This window comes from Grampus griseus, assembly GCF_964374135.1.
Source record: "Grampus griseus genome assembly, chromosome: 7".
Classification (NCBI taxonomy): domain Eukaryota; kingdom Metazoa; phylum Chordata; class Mammalia; order Artiodactyla; family Delphinidae; genus Grampus; species Grampus griseus.
In genome coordinates this window covers 66,229,664-66,250,486 of record NC_139001.1, presented here as the reverse complement: position 1 = coordinate 66,250,486, position 20,823 = coordinate 66,229,664, and the positions used below count along the sequence as shown (strand labels likewise).

Below are 20,823 nucleotides of genomic sequence, written 5' to 3'. Positions count from 1 at the left end.
TTTTATTTCTAGAGAAAGTTAACTTAGATAGCACAAAGGCCACCTCTTTGTTGAACTATCAAAGCCCTTGATTGGATTTCAGATACTCTGGGGCTGAGGCTAATGTTAAAGCTCATGTATGTAAGACTTTCATTAATATAATTGCTGTTTTATGAGTTTTTATTTTTAACCCTTCTTTATTTACTTTCTTTTTACTTTGAGTTATTTGTGTCGATTCAATTTGGCTTAGCAAATAAAAAGCATGAATGGAAGCATTATCAGTTAACAAAATTAGTAATTCAAACCAGCTAAGTCTTAATGTTCTGTTCTAAGAAAAGCTTGTAGAAGATTAGAGCTCCATTACTGAGAGCTTTGGGCTGCTTCAAACATGCTTCTGTGTGTACACTGAGGGGTTTCTCTTCACAGTTCCCCGCCCTCTAGTGGTAGTTATAATAATGCCATTTTGTAGTCCCCGCACAGGAAATGCCTGTTCTTACTTCAGTTACCAGAATCCTTTCACAGGAAGTTAGGTGTGGTCTTTGAAGGAGAATTAAAAAAAAATGAAAAAAAGAAAAAAAGCATGATGGAATTTTAGCTGCAGTCTTCATGGTGCCAGCTTATCAATCCTAAACTCTGGGTGTAAAAGATTCTGCAGGGGTAATGTTTTAATATTCTTATTATGCTTATTCTCTGTGATGCTTCTTTACCTTTACAGTAGAATCCTTGGGGGAATCTGCAGAGGACCACTTTCATTTTGAAGCTGCTGTCTGCATGTTTTAGCATGTCTCTTCTATTAGAGCATCCAGGCATGGCAGGTTCCTCCTTGAAATGTGCAGGGACCTTCTTCATGCCTATGCCTGTCACTAGGCCTAAGGGTCTCTGGGGATGGGTGAGGAAAATGAGGGAGGTATTGGAGGCTCTGTGATACTGAGAAGGCAGTCTTCTAGCTGGTGGCTGAAAGGTCCTGGTCTACTTCAAAAAAAAAAATGTGGAAATGGTACAGTAACTTATGTTATTTTAGATTTCCCTGTTTGATCTAGCATATCTACAGAAATGATCTGGATGTGAATGAATTTTACTTTTAGAAAATGCACCTCATGTAATTAAATGGTAATTCTCATTCCTGTAGGGTAAGGGTTAAAATGGATTGATATTTTAAAAGAAGGAAAAACAGATAAGTGATTGTATATAGATGGCATTCTGGAGTCAAGATTTTGGTTGTATTATTTCAAAAAGCATAGAAACTCTTGCCACTGATTCAGAGATAACGTTTGAAATGATTGGTGTGCTCTCTTGAGCTATATATGTTAGCCCAGTAAAATATGATTAGAATACAGTAAAACTCCATTTATGTTATCACAAAGACCAGCATAATAGGAGTTCATGTAAAAGATAAACTATCTTAAACTTACTATTTTTTTCAAGTCCAAATCTGCTACGTGGATTCTTAAGAAATGGGCACTGTTTGAGAAAATGAGCTATCTCTACAGTATTTCCTAAGGTACTGAAAATTTGTTAATCTAAGAAGCAATTACACTAGCTAGCAGCAGGTTGCTAAACCAGGGGGTCCAAGCTCCAGACCTCTTGACGTGGGTGACTTCCTGCCTGGTTTGGCAGGAGCTGGGTCCCTTCCTGTGCAGCTTCCGAGCAGTTCCAAATGCAATCCGGCATTCCCTGCTCCTTCCCGCTCCCTTGCTTTCAAGCAGTATCTACCTATGTTTCCACAGCCTGGCATTTCAGGATTTCCAGAGCTCTTTACCAGGTGCGTTGATTTTGAATAAGCTCTTTGAGGTGGAAAAGTAGGCCAAAGGGAACATGGAAAAAAATGGAGAGATACATGCAAGATCTTTGCACAGCCCAGGTTCTGCAATTTTTGATAATTATTCATCTCTTGTTATGGATCTCGGATATTTTTTTCAGAAGGGATGCTGAAAAAGATGGCTGCCAAAATATTCACACAAGTGAAACAGCAAGCACAAACCAGTATTCTCCATTTCTGAGCTCTGAGTTGGATATTTTCACTTAAAACATTTTGGGAGTGGGAGATTAGATTACCTCATAGACACCTACTGAATGTGAAAGATAGATCTCCATGCAAGCAGATGAATGCATGCAGGAGAATCCCCCGAGTGCCAAGTGCAGCTTCCTTAGTAAAATATTACAGATAGCTTGGTTTATATATTTTATCTCAGTATCATGTAATTGGCCACAGTCACATTTTATCCTAATGACCGTTGCTTTTTTTCCCTCTCTGTCTCTCTCTCTGTCTCTCTCTCTCTGTCTCTCTCTCTCTCTCTCTGTCTCTCTCTCTCTCTGTCTCTCTCTCTCTCTCTATCTCTCTCTCGTTTCCATAGCACTTTCTTATGCAAGGAGCTAAACAGTGATTAAAGGAGCAGGATGAAAAGATGGCACAATCAGTGCTGGTACCGCCAGGACCTGACAGCTTCCGCTTCTTTACCAGGGAATCCCTTGCTGCTATTGAGCAACGCATTGCAGAAGAGAAAGCTAAGAGACCCAAACAAGAACGCAAGGATGAAGATGATGAAAATGGCCCAAAGCCAAATAGTGACTTGGAAGCAGGAAAATCCCTTCCATTTATTTATGGAGACATTCCTCCAGAGATGGTGTCAGAGCCCCTGGAGGACCTGGACCCCTACTATATCAATAAGAAAGTGAGTTCTTAGTCAAGTTGCCTTTACTTCCCCTACTTCCTAATTGCTTCCGGACTAGGGCCAGGGATGTCAGGTGAAGAATGTTGCGCCTCCTCCCCTCTGTCTGAAGTATCATTAGGGTACTAGGTAGGCTTGACCATGTAATGGCCCCATTACCCTAGAAGCCTTTTGGAAGCACTCATTTGAACCCATGTCCAGGACAGGCAGAGAACTGAAGGGGCATCCTGCAGTGGGGGAAATGAGGAAGGGCAAAAGTCTGTTTACCTTACAGTGTGGTGAAGCAGAAAGTTAAGACAAGGAGTATATTTTTTTATGCATTAAAAATATTTCCAGGAGTAGTATCCAAATTCCTCTTTACAATATCTAGCTCTACATAAGGTACTTTGATCTTCAGCAGGTTTATTCCTTCACACCATAAACTTTGCCCATTCCATGGCGCCCCCCAGAAGAAATAAAAGCAGGTGGCTTTTAAGTGCCCAAAAAAGAGTGTGATCAAACAACACCTCTGGAAAACCCTGAAGTTCCTCTGAGAAAATTTTTATCTAACAGAAAAATGAATCAAAGCCTCATTTTTGAGCTCTTTGTGGATTATAATTACAGTTTTAAAATACTGATATTAAAACTTGATAAGGATGCTAAGTATTCCTATGGCAGTGACTACAGATTTTCTTTATGTTCTTAAATCCGCATATCACTTATGAAATTTAGGAGAGTTTATAGAGAAAGTACACAGCATCATGTCATATGTTGGTAATTAGTATATTATTATATTATTTTATAAGACAATATTTCTAAAAAGTTGTCTCACTTTTTTCTTAAAATATTCTTAATTTTAATACTAAGATTCTAAATTCTGTTTTATGTGTTTGTTTTCTTTTTCAGACGTTTATAGTATTGAATAAAGGGAAAGCAATCTCTCGGTTCAGTGCCACCCCTGCCCTGTACATTTTAACTCCCTTCAACCCTATTAGAAAATTAGCTATTAAGATTTTGGTACATTCATATCCTTTTTTCAAATAGTCATTTAATATGATTTTGCTCTTTGACTGACTTATTGAGTTGGGAATTTTTCAGAAATATGCGTGGTTGGCAATGTTATGTGCTCTTTCTTTCTTTTTCCCTCTTACTCAACAGTTCGCATTATTGCAAAATGGGATCATAGGTAAGTGAAACACTTTGCCCCATCTTCCAAGTATTTCTTCTTTCCCTGACTTACTACTTCTTTCTTTCTTCTTTCCTCCTCTTCTCCCTCTGAATTACCTACTACATCCAAGACTTCTTCATTAATTTTGACAGTATTACCAGGCTCTCCTTTTATAAGTCTTCAAATTTTACAAGGTTATCTATATAATGGGTAAATTCTGTGAGTTAATTTTCTTCACTACTTTACATTTGGAAAATATATGCATAATCTGAATTATACAATTTTATATCTTTTTCATCTGAATTTTACTACTTTCTGCTTTTCATTTTAGCATTTGAAAGCTTTGAGTTATAAATGTTTATAATTGTGATGGAATACACATTAGCCTTTCAAATGTCACTTTTTTGGGTCACTTGTTCCTATGTTTTATTCAAGTCTCAGGTCCTGCTACAATTATCTCTTTCCAAAGGTTTAATTTCTATTTATACATATACATCCTCATTTCATGCTTCATTCTCCTCATGAAGTATCTACTTCCTAGAGATGGGATTGATGACACCTTGGTGGGAGATGGTGATTTGATTTACTCCTGAAGGTAAATAGAGTAGTTGTGAATGAGAAGTTTTATTCCAGGCCAGGGACAGTGATCTGGCTGACAGCCAGCCCTGCAACAACCAAGGAAGCAAAGGTTTGCAAGACTGGCTGTGCTACGCAGAGGCATTTACAGGAAGCGCACCGAAGCCTTGGGATGAGGAACTGATATATATCAGGACCTAGAGGTAAGGAAGGGGAAACTGAAAGTTAAGCAAAGTCTCAGGTAGGACAACTTTAAATTTTGTTTCCTAATTAGAAAGAGTCATTGCCTGCAATTTACAACATGGTCAGCCCAGGGCTTGGCTTTAAGGCTTACAAAGTAAAAACTTAACTTCCTCTAGCAGGCCCAGAAAATATTTGAATTAGATATGGTAGGGAATTAGAAAAGATAAGGAATTCAAGAGATGGGATAAGCTTGGTACAGGGAAGTCATCTAATTTCTGGGTGGAGGGGCTGTAAAGCATGTCCCCAGACTTGCCTGGCATTGTGGCAAATGATGTCTTTAGAAGCGTGGCATTCTGGAATTAAGTTTCCTTTTAACCTCTAGGTCATTCCTTTTCCACCCCCGCCCCCAGTTTTGCATAGACATCAACATATTTTAATTTCATACGTTAATTTCATGTTTTAACATTTAATAATTTCTTGTGAGTTTTTTTTAAGCAATAATGATTCCTTACTTCTGTTTTTCAAGTAAGAGAACCCAGTTGTACAGGGAGAAAAAATGCTTTGAGTTAGCTTTAGGAATGAATAATGAAATTGAGATTCAGATTTGAGTCTCTTGAACTATAAATTATGGTCCATTATTATGTTTGAGTATTTATAATCTGGGCACTGAATAAATCTTTTCATAAATTATTTATTATATTTGAAAATAATTGTACATCCCTATATAATCACAATTTATACATGAAATTATGTGGAAAATTCAGACTTAGCCCAATGCTCTGTTCATAGTAAATACTGAGAGAGTACATATTGAATAAATAAGTGACAAATGAGTCAAGAGGTTAAATAATTAGATGCAAAACAAGTGACAAAATGGAAGGTTTGAAGAGGTCAGAAAAATCTGTTTTTCTTGAAACTGAATGATGAAATAAAATTAAGAATGCCCAATGTTAAAGGAAAAGGCAGGATTTTTTGTTGTTTTTGTTGTTTTAAAACTTTTGTGGAGAGATAGTATTTTTTTTGAAAATCTATAATCTCCACTCCAAAAAATTCTATATTAGGAGACCCAGGAGCCCTAACTTAATGCCGTTTGGGAAAAGAGACTTCCAGTGGTAGAGGATGAGAGCAGTTTTAGAAGTTCTGATCAGAGACTCTGGGCATTGAGGACCGAGTTTATGGTGGGGGCTATTCAGGAATCAAGATACAATTTAATTTGAAGGTTTGCACTTGCTTCCCAGTAAAAAAGAAAACCTCCAAGGGGCAAAGTTGTTAGGAGGCCTGCAGTGGTGCAAGTTGAAATGTTAAGGCAGCCAGGTAAATCTAAGATTTGCCAAACTGAACGGTTGACTCTCCCAGAACCTTACAAATGGCATATAGCTACAGATTTCTTCCAACGTAGAAAAAGTAGATTCTTAAAAATCTCTGATTGCCTGAATTAAAATACTATATTTCAGATATCTCACCTTGGAGTAGAGATATGAGAAAAGGCAGGTAGACTGATAGACACATTCTTCAGTCTTTTGGTGATAAGGCACATTTGCCTAGAGATCCTAGTAAACTTTGATGTAAATAATACTGTACAGTTTGCAGGTGATTTTCCCAGTGATTTTGTCTTATTCCTCACAACGCAAATCCTAAGCTCAAATCCTGGTTTTCTGACTTCAAGTGTCTTTTGCTATAAGATAACAATGCTTGGGGTTGGTAATGGTGGGTCTTGGGCACAGTTAAGAGGTTGTTGTGTATTTATTATCATTAGTTTATAATCCAGAATATGGCCAGTCACAATCAAGAAATTTGTATTTTAAACCTAGATTGGTATCTCTATTTCCACCGAAAATCCTGACTTATTTCTTAAAGAGTTGTTATCTTCATTAGGAGCTGTTGCATATCAAATTAGCTTTGTTTCTTGATTTTGGCAGAAAAATCTTAGCTTACTATATTTTTGTCAGGGTATATTTTGAAAACTGAAAATGCTGTTGATGTGCCCATTACCTTGTTTCAATAGTTAAATAAAATATGGTTATATTTTCTAGATAGTAAACAAGTAAAAAATAATCCATATTCCTAAAATTCCCTATCAGAATTTTCAATGTGTTTCATGTCAGTTTTTATTATTTTACTTTAATAAGCACACTTTCCTTTACTTTGCATTTGTTACTCATTCATTTGTTCATTTGCAAATATTTACTAAGTACCTACTGTGTGGCAGATGTTCTTCTAGACACTGGGATGCAACATAGAGCCACACCTAGTCCCTGCTCGCATGTGGTTACATTCATGTGTATGTGTGTGTTTGAGAGGAGAGAGATAATAAAAATAAATCAGCTAGTGATAAGTGCTATTAAGAAAAATAAAGCAGTGTAAAAAGAGAAGAGTGGCAAGGTCCTGTTTTAAATCATATGATCAGGGAAGTCCTCTCTGAAAAAAATAGCATTTGAATAGAGAGCCAAAGGAAGTGAGGGAGTGAGACATGGAAATCTGAGGGGAAAAGGGAATAGCAAATATGAAGGCAAAGGATAAAAGTGGAAGTGTACCTGGTGTGCTCTAGAATCAGCCATGATCCCAGAGTGCCTGGAGGAGAGTGGGAAAGGCAGAGAGTAGGAGAGGATGAGGTCAGTGAGAGTGAAGGTCGGAGCTGAAGTTGTAGGCTGTGGTGAAGACACCAAATTTATGCTGCATGAGATGGGGAGAGACGACTGGAGGGTTTTCAGCAGAAGAGTGTCATCACCTGACTCAAATTTGAGAAAGATCACTCTGGCTGCTGCATGGAGAACAGGCTGCCTGGGGGGAAAGAATGGAAGCAAGAAGATAGATTGGGGGCTTACTGCCATTATGAAGGCAGGGGACACCAGTGGCTTGGCCTTTGGTGGAAACAATGAGGGTAGCAGATGTCATCAAATTCAGATGTGTTTTTCAGAAGAGCTGAACGGGATATGCTGAGCAGTTGGACATGGGGTGTGAGGGAATGAGCAGAGCTAAGGAAGACTCCAAGTGTTTAGTCTGGTCAAGAAAGAAAAATGTAGTTACTTGAGCTTGGGACAACATTAGGTGGAGGGATATGCTGGGTAAAATCAAAAGTGTGGATTTGAACATATATTTTTTTTTTGAGGGGTCTATTAGACATTCAGTGGAGGAGTTGAGAAGTTAAATGGTAATACAAGTCTGGAGTTCAGAAAAGGGTTGGGCTGGAGGTATAACTAGAGATGTCAGTGTATGGATGGTATTTAAAGTGATGGCAAAGACCTGAAACACTCCAAATCACACAATAATGCAGAACTACCTATCATTCATAAGGGGTAGGAAAATACACAGCTTTTGGTTTCAGAAAACCTGGATTCAACCCCCACCTCTGAGATTTACTTACTGGCTCCATGACCTTGGGCCAAGTTACTCCAACTGTTTTGAATCTCAGTTTCTCCATCTATAAAACTGCAATCGTTATTTATACATCAGTAATAATAACTACATAAGTACCTGACACCATGACTAACACTTGGTAGGAACATGATAACTGGTAGCCAGGACAGCTATTGTTGGTAGTAGTAGCTACAATTCTAGGAGCAGCTGCTGCAAGATTAGCAAAGGAGCACTCTCATATTGTTTAAGGAATTCCACAAAGAATTCTGTACAAATCTCTACTGTCTTGAGGCTTGATTTTGCAAACAAAATGTTTATACAGCACCAGAGTTAGGAGCTGTTAATCGACCAAAACATAATGGGGTCAGTTCCAGCCTTCTCATTTTGCAGATGAGTTCATTGAAGCCCACACATGTTTAGTCTTTTTCTAAGACTACATTTTATATAAGTGGCAGAGCTAAAATTTCAGGTTAGGTCTTTTGCAATTTCCATCTAACAGAAGAAAACTGATTTCTGAACCCTCGGGTATAAATAATGTACTAGGGGCATTGCCAGTATCTCTGTCTCTGTGTATTTCAAAGGTTATTTTCAGTGGCTCCAACTTACTATTTCATTAAATAGGAAGCGAGCTTTTTAGCTCATCCCAAAATTATATGGTATCTATGTAGAAATTAAAAAATCACGGTTTTCATCTATGTAGAAATCAAAACCCCAAAATTATATAGGTCTAAGGGAAAGGAGGGTAAACAGCTTACGATTTCTATTTTTCCTGCTTTAATGCTCAAAAGTTATCACATAGTTAGGAATTTGTTAATAACAAAATTAAACAACTCAAGAGTTAACATTATGTGTGTGTCACATATATATGTGACATTTAGTCAATATTTCTGCTGTCTCACAAATACGCATCAATATGTAGAAAGGCCTGTCTTACTTTGCTTTGAATTCTCCATTTTTATGTTAGAAAACCTCTTACATAAAACTATCTTCTACCTCTAGTTCGTATATATTTTAAGTTGAAAATTTCTCTGCAACTTCTCTGGATATTATGTATTATTACAAAGTCCCTGGACAGAACAAACGATGTCTTCTCCTTAAGAATAACAAAGAAAAAAAAGAATAACAAAGAAACGCCCTACATTTTTATGTTAAATAAACAAATGATTAATAGTAATAAAAATGACTGTATCCTCTAAGAAAAGTATTAGTACTCTTATCTGCATTTACACAAGAAAAATGAGCCTTAAAGAATTAACTTGCTGAAGCCCATGTGTTTGGTAAAGGATGCATCTGATCCACAGTTCATCACTTTAAAACTCATGCTGCTTCATCCTACCTACATGGATATAGGGGTAGACATCTAGTTTCCATGTCAAAAGTTACATAAACCATTTTCAGTATAAACTTGAAGTCTTTCCTCATCTTACACACATAGGAAATATTTTAGACTTGCCAACTGACGGGTTAGTATCAATCAAAAGGTTAACACATTTTTATTAATACCTGGTATAGAGAAATTAATAGATTTTAAAATCCTTTTTTTCCTGATATTATATGAGGTTAACTACCTCTATTTTATTTTATATACAAAGTCCCTTAAGGAAATACTATTCTAGGATTCATTGTTCTTTCGAAAAATGTACTTTAGTTGATGTCATGGAATATATATTTAGAAAATAAATATATGCATTTTGTTACTAGTTCTAACCCCTTGAAATCTACCTTGACATGGAGTTTCTATACTTTTTCAATGTATGGTATCACCAATACCATGTCTACATTTTTTTCCGTATTTGTATATTTGTTATCATTATCTGAAATCCTACTATTTCAATCACTCACAAACTCGGAGAATCTTAAAGATATGTGACTGATAAAATACATTTATAGTGATTTTAAAAAGTAATGGGTTTTGAAACTCTCTATCTAGAGATTATCTATTAAACTAATAGCATAAAAACCTGACTCTAGTTATCTCTTATTTGGTTTAAAAGCAAAATAGTTTTATTTGCTTTCCTTTTTGAGCATCTGTCAGGATCTTTAACTTAAGCATATTTTTATTATTAAAATGATAGTCATACAATGTGAAAAACATGAGTTTGAGTGTAATGATTTATTAATTTTGACTTACTGGGTAATATTCACTCTTTCTATTATTTATTAATATTTGAATATATTTTTTACGTTATTATATGTACTTAATTTTTACCATTATAAGGAGTAAATATTTTTAAGGGTCATAAAACCATGGCTTAGTCTGTTATGTGACATAAATCTCATGAGGCTATCAATTTCCACTTTATATTTATCCAGTGTTCTCTCTTTCAAAAAAAGTGTAGAAACTTGTGAACTTGATATATGTGAAAACAAATTTCATGCTGTATTTCTGATCCATATTAATAAATATATCATTAAAAAGGGAAAATTTACTTCACTTAGTAATAAACAATCTTCCGAACTGACATCATTCAATAGTCAACGGACACTGCAAAATGGCAAGGGTATGGTGGTGAACAATAGAGACATGGCCCTCGTGAAGTTGACTGCCTAGCAGAAAAAAAATCAGTGTTAAAATTAGTCATTGGAGGAATGGTATCAGGTGCTACAAGTGTGTATTACTGATAGACCTAATCAGGAAATGTGCTATTGTGCACAGCATTTTACTGAAAATAACTTTTAATCTGAGTGCTGGAGAAAAAGTTGGAATTGGCTAGGTGAAGTAGAGAGCATGTCCAGGGAAAAGAGGTGATATTTGCTAAGATCCTGACTTGAAAAAGAGCTTATTTAATTCCATGACCTAAAACAATTGCAATAATATTGGACTGGGGAGAGTGGAATGAAGAGTAAAGAAGCTGAAATTGGAGAAGTAGAGAGGAGTTAGATCTCCTAGACCCTTCACTCTTTGTAAGATATTTGATCGCCATCCTAAGGTAGTGGAAAGCTATTGAAATTACATTTACAAAGGTCATTTGGTACAGTATGCAGAAAGGATTGAAAGGAGTCAAACATGGATTCAGAAAGACCAGTTTAGATGAAATTGCAGTAATCTAGGTTAGATTTGATGGACACCTGGGCTATGTAGTGATATGAGGATTGGGGGAAAAGTTCACTGAATCCAGGCATAGCAGGTAGAATTGACAATATTTGGTGTTAAGTTGAATGTGGAGGTTTAAGGAAGAGAAAAATGCAAGATCACTCCTAGGTTCCTGGCTGGATCGTGAGCCATTTTCTGTGATACAGAGATGTCAAAGGGGCAGTATTTTAGAGGAGCAGAGGAATAGGATGAAAAGATTTTTAGTTTAGTTTTAGAACTGAAAAAATTTGAAGTGTCAATGAAATGAGTAAACATAAATGCAGATGTAATATGTACAATTGGGTACCATGGACAGTTGAGTTCAGAAGAGAGGGCTAGTCTGGAGAGAAATACTTGAGATCAGTGGGCATGTAAATGTACTTGGAGCTATGTATGTTGATGAGCTTTACTAGGATAAATATAGCAGGAGAGGGAAAAATGGCTTGGATATCTGATGTCCTTTTCAAAAAGGGAAATATAACATTTCAAAGGTTACAAAAAAATTGTCCATGAGACATGAAAAATCAAGGGATTGGGACTTCATGAAATCAAAAATAAGAGAACATAATGAAAGGGGGAAGAATCATGCTTGTCAAATGCTGCTGAGAGAGCAAGTCAAATAAGAGCTCAAAATTATCCTTTTGTTTTCAGGGACAAAACATGAAGATGTTTGTCTTATTTAGAAAGAAAACTGGTAGGCTAAGGAAGTGATAGATAAATGAGGGAAAGTAAAGATAAACATCTCTTCCAAGAAGTTTGGCTGTGAAATGGAAAAGAGAAGTAGTTAGTAGTAAGTAGTTAGAGGATTGTGGGTTATAGGAAAGTATTTTCTTTTTTTCCTCCAAGATGAGAGAGACTTAAGCAAGTTTGTGCTGATAGGAAGAGGTAGATAGAGTGGGAAGTGTTAAAGGTAAGAGAAGGAAGAGATAAGAGATTTCTGAAGTGTTCTGGAAAGGTAGAAGGTGTCCAGAGTATGAGTAGAGGGATTGAAAACTCCCCCCATTGAAACAAGAAGGAGGAAAGGATCTTATTACAGAGAGGTTTGTCAATTTGGGGGTGGGAAGTAAAGATATGGCATTCTGATCCTATCTCTTCTCTCAGTGAAGTAGGAAATAAGGTCATGAGTTTGAAACGGGGAGGGAAGGAAGAAGATTGGAGATCAGAGAAGAGTGGAGAATATTTGGAATTGTCTTTGCAGAGTAGGAGGTGCAGTGAAGTGGAGAAATATTTAGACTGTGTTGAGTGTGGGTGAGGCTGGGAACCATGTATTTTGAATGGCGCCAACCGACCAAGGGGAGTCATTTTCTCCGGTAGAGCCTAGCAGCCTAACAGACACAGAGGATCCTCTAGTTTTATATACTAATAGCAAGTCATCTTTAATTTTGTCTTACTCTTTGTTTCTTTGTAGCAATAAAGGAAAAATGTTTCTTCTTTGAAATGGTGTTTTTCTGTGTTCTCTAGGTTGTAGTGCCCTCATGTGGCTGATCCACACCATTCACTTATGACTGTTTTCATGTGGATGCATTTTAACAAGCTGAGAATCAAGCATGTGCCTTGCATCACTGCCAGTCAAAATGAAAACTCAATGATTGCTTTGACTAAAGTCAGTTGCGGGTGCAAAGAAGCTTCCTTTATAGATTAACACATAATACATAACACAACATATAGATAACACACTATTCTATTTTACTACACTTAAAATCGTGCTGATATTTTACTATGTGTAAGTAATGTGAAGATTTATAATAAAAATAAAGAGTGAGGGCTTCCCTGGTGGCGCAGTGGTTGAGAGTCCGCCTGCCGATGCAGGGGACACAGGTTCGTGCTCCGGTCCGGGAGGATCCCACATGCCGCGGAGCGGCTGTGCCCGTGAGCCGTGGCCGCTGAGCCTGCGCGTCCGGAGCCTGTTGCTCCGCAACGGGAGAGGCCACAACAGTGAGAGGCCCGCGTACCACAAAAAAAATAAATAAATAAAAATAAAAATAAAGAGTGAGAAGTGATATTAATAGCATTTATTCACTGGAATTTTTATACAGTTTCTAAATCTATATTGATAAAGCTCTTGTTTTGCATAAGTACAGCTGAATTCTTCTTGTGCTTTTTATTAACTATGAAAAGAAAGTTATTTCAAGTATTACTACTGAAAGTTTTCTTAAAGAGCTTTTGTTGCTGTTTTTCAGTATAAAGGAGAGTGAACTGCATTGGCTATGTCTACACAGGCAAAGTGGGGTAGAGTGAAACAAACCACATATTTCTTATAAGTAGTGTTCTCTATGATTTAGGAAATTAAGAAAGTAATTTATTGAGTATCTACCATGTACAAGGCACATTAAGTTGTAGGAGGTTTAATATATTTTAACTAATTTGATCCTGACAGCAATCCTGTGGAATGGTTATTCTTTCTCCCTTTTATAGCAAAGTGAACCAAGGCTTAGGGAAATTATAAGTAATTTGGCCACAGTTACAAACCCAAGAAATGTCAGTACTAACACCAGCCATCTTCTCTTACTATTCAGAATTTAACGAGCAATCACTGTATATTATATATTCCACTTAGAAAGAATTTTATTGAAGATATTCCACTCAGATGACCCTTAGGATGGAGTTATAATGCATTCAGTTACAGTCGGCCCTCCTCATCCATGGGTTTCATATCCATGGGTTCTACATTCGCAGATTCAACCAACAGTAGGTGGTGTACAGTGTTCAGGATCCATGGTTCCTTGAATCTGAGGATGCAGAAACCATGGATACAGAGGGCCCACTATGGGACTTGAGCATCCGTGGATTCTGGTATCCGCTGCAGGTCCTGGAACCAATCCCCCACGCATACTGTGGGACGACTGTAATTATTGGTATTCTCTTGTTGAATTTTTGTCAGAGTTTTCATACATGCTGAGCTTGCACTTCAGTCGTTGAGTCTGTCATTAAAGAAAGAAAAAAACTTAAATTGATAAATTACTTACCAATGAGCTAATTTCTTTTCATTTAATCTTTTTCATTACTAAAATCACATAAGTAGCCTCCAAATAATTGATGGCTTGGCCTGACATGACTTGGTTATGGAGTTGTTAAAATTACAGAAATGGAAAAAGCAAACTCAATAATAAAATAATAAGGGCATAAAAGTTCTAAACTTCATGGTGGTGAAAGACATAATGGTGTATGAAAGTGAAATTTTCCACTGAATTTTGTCTTCCTTGACGGTATTCTACTTTATTCAATGTGCTCATTATGTGCACTATTCTTACCAACTGTGTATTTATGACCATGAGTAATCCTCCAGACTGGACAAAGAATGTGGAGTAAGTAGAAGATTTTTTAAAAATCTTGCAATATTGTTGTCCCTTTATGTGCATTTAACATCTTGAGACCTCATCAGTTCCTTTAGCAAATCATACTAGCTACTACAAACCAGTTAGACAGTGATTCAAGTTCATTTCAACCACTGATTTTCTGTAGGACAAAGCTTGCACTGGCTCATTAAGTTGCTCCAATTACTGCACTGATTTGACTGCCAATATTTGTAGCTCTTTATCTTCCTTATGAGTCTCACACTCTTTCAAAGGTAATCAGTGATTACTAATATCTGATGATAAAAATTATACCTAGTTTGTATGTTCTTTTCCTCATGGCTATCACCTTTCTATGTTTTATTAGTATATATTTCATTGCTGTTAATGATGCACATTTTATTAGACAAAAAAATCTTCATTTATTTTTGTTAATAACTATTTCCTTAAATTTGACCAAAACTAGTGTATTTCGGGTAATATTTTCATATAGAACCATATTATTTGGGCTTTCAGATGAATTAGTGTAGCAAGTACAATACTCATTTATAGTCAATGAGAATGTCTTTCAGAAGGTAATGTTTCTTTCTTCCTTAAGTACTACCTAAGGTCTACATTATAGGGAGACCAATATAGAACTATATGGAAGCCTCTAATTTGTATTTGTTGTTTTTCTCCTTTAAGATATGTACATGTAAATTACCTACTAGATCTTTAATGTGGGCTTGGCTATTTTCTCTCAGGTACACCTTTACAGGAATTTACACTTTTGAATCACTTATAAAAATACTTGCAAGGGGCTTTTGTTTAGAAGATTTCACATTTCTACGGGATCCGTGGAATTGGTTGGATTTCACAGTCATTACTTTTGCGTAAGTATCTTAATACATTTCCTATCCGGGAAGAGTAAATCATTAGTGGGAGCCTATACTGTATTTCTCCTTGGTGGTTTCCCTTAACAGATCAAGCATTTTTCTTGGTTATTATGTGAATTTAGGATATTTTTCTTCCAATCAGATTGTGCACTTTGGAGAAATTAGGGACTATCATAGTAAATTACATGGCTTTGATTTCAATTAGTGCTGTAAAGCAATAAAATAAATTTCCCAAGTAACAGAGATTATGATTGATGACAATGCCATTTTTCTCTTAATTGGGAAATCTGATGGCAACACTCATTGAAGCTGAAAGATCTTGATGAAAGACCAACTTAGACTTAGATTTCCCTAAATTCTGAATAACTCTGATTTAATTCTACAGGTATGTAACAGAATTTGTAAACCTAGGCAATGTTTCAGCTCTTCGAACTTTCAGAGTCTTGAGAGCTTTGAAAACTATTTCTGTAATTCCAGGTAAGAAGAAACTGGTATAAGGTGGTAGGCCCCTTATATCTCCAACTGTTTCTTGTGTTCTGTTATTGTGTTTGTGTGTGAACTCCCTATTACAGATATGTGACAGAGTTTGTGGACCTGGGCAATGTCTCAGCGTTGAGAACATTCAGAGTTCTCCGAGCACTGAAAACAATTTCAGTCATTCCAGGTGAGAGCTAGGTTAAACACCGAGGCTGACTTTAGCAGCATTGGTGCTACAATCACAACTTTTGTGCGTAAGCCTTGTTGCTTCTCACCTATTGCAAATAAATTTGTAAAAAAGCAAGAATCAGTACATCATATTTTGGGTGGATTTGATTCTTTGCTTTTACTAGTTGCTTTCTTTAAAATGATCTGTTCTAAATCAGCCTTTGAGTTTAACAAGTTTTTGCATGAGGCATTTGCAGTAACAGGCTACATGGTTTGTGTCCTGTAACATCAAGCTTTCTGCATAGAAGCTAAACTGTAAGGCATTCAAACTGCTGCAGATTTGACCAGTTAGGTCTAAAACTGGTAATTTTCTTAACTTCAGATAAATGAAAGAGCAAGGGATAGCATGAGTGCTGCATGGGGCTCAGTTTTCAGATGTCTTCCTTTTTTAACCCATACTCAAGCTTGCAGAATTCACAAATATATAACCTCATAACTCAGTGACTTCAAGATTTCTTACTACTTCATTCATATAGATTTTTATAAAATCAATAAGAGGTTAGGGAGTAAGACATCTGCAAATAAAGGCAAAAAATTTATACAAGGTTGATGTTTAAGCATGAATAACAAAACTATTTCTTTTGCTCTAAGGAGTATTTGGAAATACACTTTTGGTTTATTTCCATTCACGGTTTTCTAATGAACGTACAAATTCTGCTTTCATTCATTTTCACCGGCTAGCAGGCTTTTCATGAAAATGTTATTCGATCACAAACATTAAACTAATATTGTTGGCATTCTGCATGACATCTTTATTTTCCAGGACAAGCTCATGATGTTTTTGTCTGTGAAGTAGCTGTCGAATAGTATATTTAAATTCCTCCCTTTGATTTTATGTGTAGGCCTGAAGACCATCGTGGGCGCCCTAATCCAGTCAGTGAAGAAGCTCTCAGATGTAATGATCCTGACTGTGTTCTGTCTGAGCGTGTTTGCACTAATAGGATTACAGCTGTTTATGGGCAACCTGCGAAACAAATGTTTGCAATGGCCCCCAGATAATTCTTCCTTTGAAATAAACATCACTTCCTTCTTTAATAACTCATTGGATGGGAATGGTACCACTTTCAATAGGACAGTGAGCATGTTTAACTGGGATGAATATATTGAAGATAAAAGTAAGATATACTCTTTTGACCATTAAGCTGTTTAGTCCTTTAAATATTAAAATATATATATAGTGAAAATTGTCTCAATTTTGATGTGAACCAAATTACTTAGACCAATTTAAGATAATATATATGATACAGAAATCAAATGGTATCTTACTCCTTTTTCCTTATCTTTCAATCAACGCGATAAAAGTTACCATTTGAAGATGTGTTCTTTTCCTAAACCAGTCTTGACAGCAATACAGTATAATGCTTTATAAACAAAAATATTCATTTGTTGGGGATTGATCAGGAGTTTTCAGTCATCTTAATAAATAAATCAGTAGTTTGAACTATTCAATGTATTTTGCTGAAATGGATTATTAAGAAGACTGAGGAAAAAATAATCGGCCCTATTTGGTTTGACTCAATGTATGTATTGAGTGCATATGATGTATCTGGAAATGGAGAAACTAAGATGAAATCTGAATTTGTGTACTCATCAGAAAGTTAAGCAACCTCAGTCCAGCAAGTTACTTATTGATGAGAAAGTGTAAACTCAAAGCCTACCTTTATAATATTCTTATTCCAGTTTATCTCTTTGGTATTAATCATTGTGTTAGAGTTGTTTATCAATACAGTTTGATTTTATTTTATAGATGGACATCAGAATATACTTATGATTTAGTATAACTTCTTATCATTGAAGCCTGCCCCTCTGTCATTGGAATGTCCAAGTCCCTCCCTCTCTTTTTTTTTTTTTTAAATTAATTTATTTTATTTATTTATTTTTGGCTGCGTTGGGTCTTCGCCGCTGTGCGGGGCTTTCTCTAATTGTGGAGCACGGGCCCCAGGTATGTGGGCTTCAGTAGTTGTGGCACATAGGCTCAGTAGTTGTGGCTCACGGACTCCAGAGGACAGGCTCAGCAATTGTGGCGTATGGACTTAGTTGCTCCGCGGCACGTGGAATCTTCCCAGACCAGGGCCCGATCCCATGTCTCCTGCATTGGCAGGCGGACTCCCAACCACTGTGTCACCAGGAAAGCCCCCCTCCTTCTCCTTGTGCAATTAGCTAGCCTACTTCCATTGATCTCTTGATTATCAATACTCCATTGGGATACTTAGTCTGAGGTATCCTTCATGGTTTTTAGAACCATGTGAAATTTTATCACTTCTCACATTATATTAATGTTTTATGAATTAGTATTCTCATGAAGATTTTTACTGAAGAGATTAAGATTCTTTGGACAAGTGAATAAATAAAACAAATGATTTCATTATTTATGAAATTTCCCATTTATTAATGTTATAATAACAGCACAGTGACAATCTTTGCACATAAATCTTTTCTCTATTTCTGATTGTTTCCTTCAGATAGATTTCTATTAGTAGAATTTTGGGGGGTTAAAGGGTATGACGACATTAAGGCTAGGGAGACATAGTGTCATATTGCTCTCCAAAGAGGTCAGACCACTATATACCTCCTATAGCAGTGGCCATCTTACTGAATTCTCATTAATATTGATTATTACCATATTTTAACATCTTCTGATAGAAGGAAAAGTGTATCCTCTTTTTAATTATTAATGTAGTAGAATCTAAAATTGTTTATTAGTATCATTAGCAAGTTATATATTTAATGTAATGTGAATTATCTGTTGACATTTTTACCTGTTATTCTATCAGGTGATAGTATATTTTGGGAAATTCATAAGATCTCTATAATTTATCAAGTATGTTAACATTTTGACTTTTTTTGGCGAATATATTCTCCAGCTTGTTTTTTCTTCTTATTGTTTGTTTTTGATCCCTAAGTGATTCTAATTTTTAGGCAATCAAGTCATCAAATTTGTTTTCTTTTTTTCTATAGTTAATATTATAAAATGCTTCTGGATTCAGAAATAATAAAAATTTTTACCTAGATATTCTGCATGTAAAACAGCCACCTATATATTCTGCATTTAAACAGCCACCTGTATAGTCTAGATTGAAAAGAAAACCTACATATTTTTATATTATATTAATGGACTTGTCTTTAAATCTTTAATCCCTAAATATCTAGAATGATTTTTTGATATATGTTATGAGGTAAGGATCTAAAATTTTTTGTGAAACTATGACCCAGATTGACCTACATAATATATTAGGGTATTCCTTGAATATAGGCTTTTAAGTATTCCTGAAAACTATAGTAAAATTTTTTTGTGGGGGTTATGTGTGTGTGTGTTTTTTTAATATATATGTGTCTGTATGTTTTTGTATGTGAATATGTAAATATGTATGTTTATATATGTGTATGTTTCCTGAGATCATCTTTGCAACTTATTAAATTTATATATAAGGTATTCCTTAAGAATAAAAAAAAGTATACTTAGAAAATACATATCTCCAAAGAAGCAAATTTATCTTGAAAGACAGTATTCAAGCCAAAACTCAAAGCAAAACACTTACTTACAGTATCATGGAAGAGCAAACTCAAAGCAAAACACTTACTTACAGTATCATGGAAAGAGTATCAGTCCACTTTTCACAAGAAATTAAGTTAAAATTGGTAGGGAAAACAAAGGTCTGAATCTAGTTTGGGTCCAGGCAAAGCATAGTTGTAAAATAAAATGTTATTTCATGGCAGCATTTAGAAGCAACAGGGCTTTCCTATCTCTCACTTTTTGTGCCAAACAGCCTTAATTTGACAGCTATTTTTTGAATTATCCCAAGCAATTTGAGTTTATATTTGCAATAAATTCTGATAGAGAATGCTATAATAGTTATTCCTTACCAAAAAATTTCTTTCTAAATCAATTTTCTAAACATTTGTTTAATCAAAAATGTTTTTTGATATTTGTTTAATATTCAGTTATTATTAAAATATTTTCATTTAGCCCTATATGCATTTATCATTTTATCAATTTCATCATGGTTTAAGAAAAGGTAAGCTTTGTTACCTAGGCACAATGGCTGAAGTGTTTTGAGGTTTTTTTTTTTAATGATTCTTTCTATTCTTTGCTCTTTTAAATAGGTCACTTCTATTTTTTGGAAGGGCAAAATGATGCTCTGCTTTGTGGCAACAGCTCAGATGCAGGGTAAGTGATGTTTTGTGTTGAGTCTCAGTCCACACTGTTGCATCGGCCTTAATAACCTGCTACCTTCCACCCATCCAGCCCCCGCTTGCTCCTCATTCAAAGCCCTGCGTAAATTCCACTTCACGCTGACTCTCATAATAGCTGGGATAAGTGTGGATTCTCACCTCCTTCACACACTCACTCATACGCAGCAATTATTTTTCCATACTAGGTCACAGCTAATCTTGCAAATTAGTTCAATGGAAAATATAGGGAAAAGCAGTACATATACATAAGAAGCTTAAGTTAATAGAATTCATAAGCATGTTCTTTTATAAGTGTGATATTCTATATAAGCTAATGTGGTCTTCATGGCATAAAATGTAAGATATCTGAAGATAATGTCAATATCTGAGGTGTGGTGAGTACATGTTTAGCATATTTCAGCAAAGCGGTTAACAGCATAGACTGGAGAGTTTACATGAATTCAAACCCAGACTTCACCATATAATGTCACCTCTCCTTGCCTTGATTTCCCCATGTGATAAATAGGAATAATTATAGGGTGGCTGTGAGAATTAAATGGATTAATGAATGTTTAGCTATTACAGCATTCAATAAGTACTTTTAATTATTATGATTGGCATCATGTGAATGCTTATTATTAAGAAGTATTGTACCTGGAGCTAAAGCAAGGAGGAAAATTCAGAGAAATAGTTACCTTTCTCTAGTTGACAAGATTTTAGAATCATAGACAGAAATCTAATGTTCTTTCTGTGGAAGATGATATTGTGGACATTAGTAGCTAATACCTGTAGC

The 20,823-nt window shown here is 35.7% G+C and overlaps 1 protein-coding gene across 9 annotated transcripts in view; it reads left to right on the top strand.

Moving 5' to 3' along the window:
* Window positions 1-2,384: 2,384 nt before the first annotated feature.
* Window positions 2,385-20,823, top strand: part of SCN2A (sodium voltage-gated channel alpha subunit 2) — a gene marked incomplete at both ends in the record, with an annotated part of 89,962 nt that continues 71,523 nt past the window's right edge. For 7 of the 9 annotated variants that reach the window (XM_082658536.1, XM_082658535.1, XM_082658534.1 and 4 more), the window contains 7 exons: window positions 2,385-2,651; window positions 3,534-3,652; window positions 14,200-14,289; window positions 15,021-15,149; window positions 15,538-15,629; window positions 16,700-16,972; window positions 19,962-20,025. In XM_082658536.1, coding sequence (XP_082514662.1) covers window positions 2,385-2,651; window positions 3,534-3,652; window positions 14,200-14,289; window positions 15,021-15,149; window positions 15,538-15,629; window positions 16,700-16,972; window positions 19,962-20,025 — 1,034 coding nt within the window. The remainder of the gene's footprint in view (window positions 2,652-3,533; window positions 3,653-14,199; window positions 14,290-15,020; window positions 15,150-15,537; window positions 15,630-16,699; window positions 16,973-19,961; window positions 20,026-20,823) is intronic. The other 2 variants (XM_082658533.1, XM_082658530.1) reach the window with 1 other exon arrangement.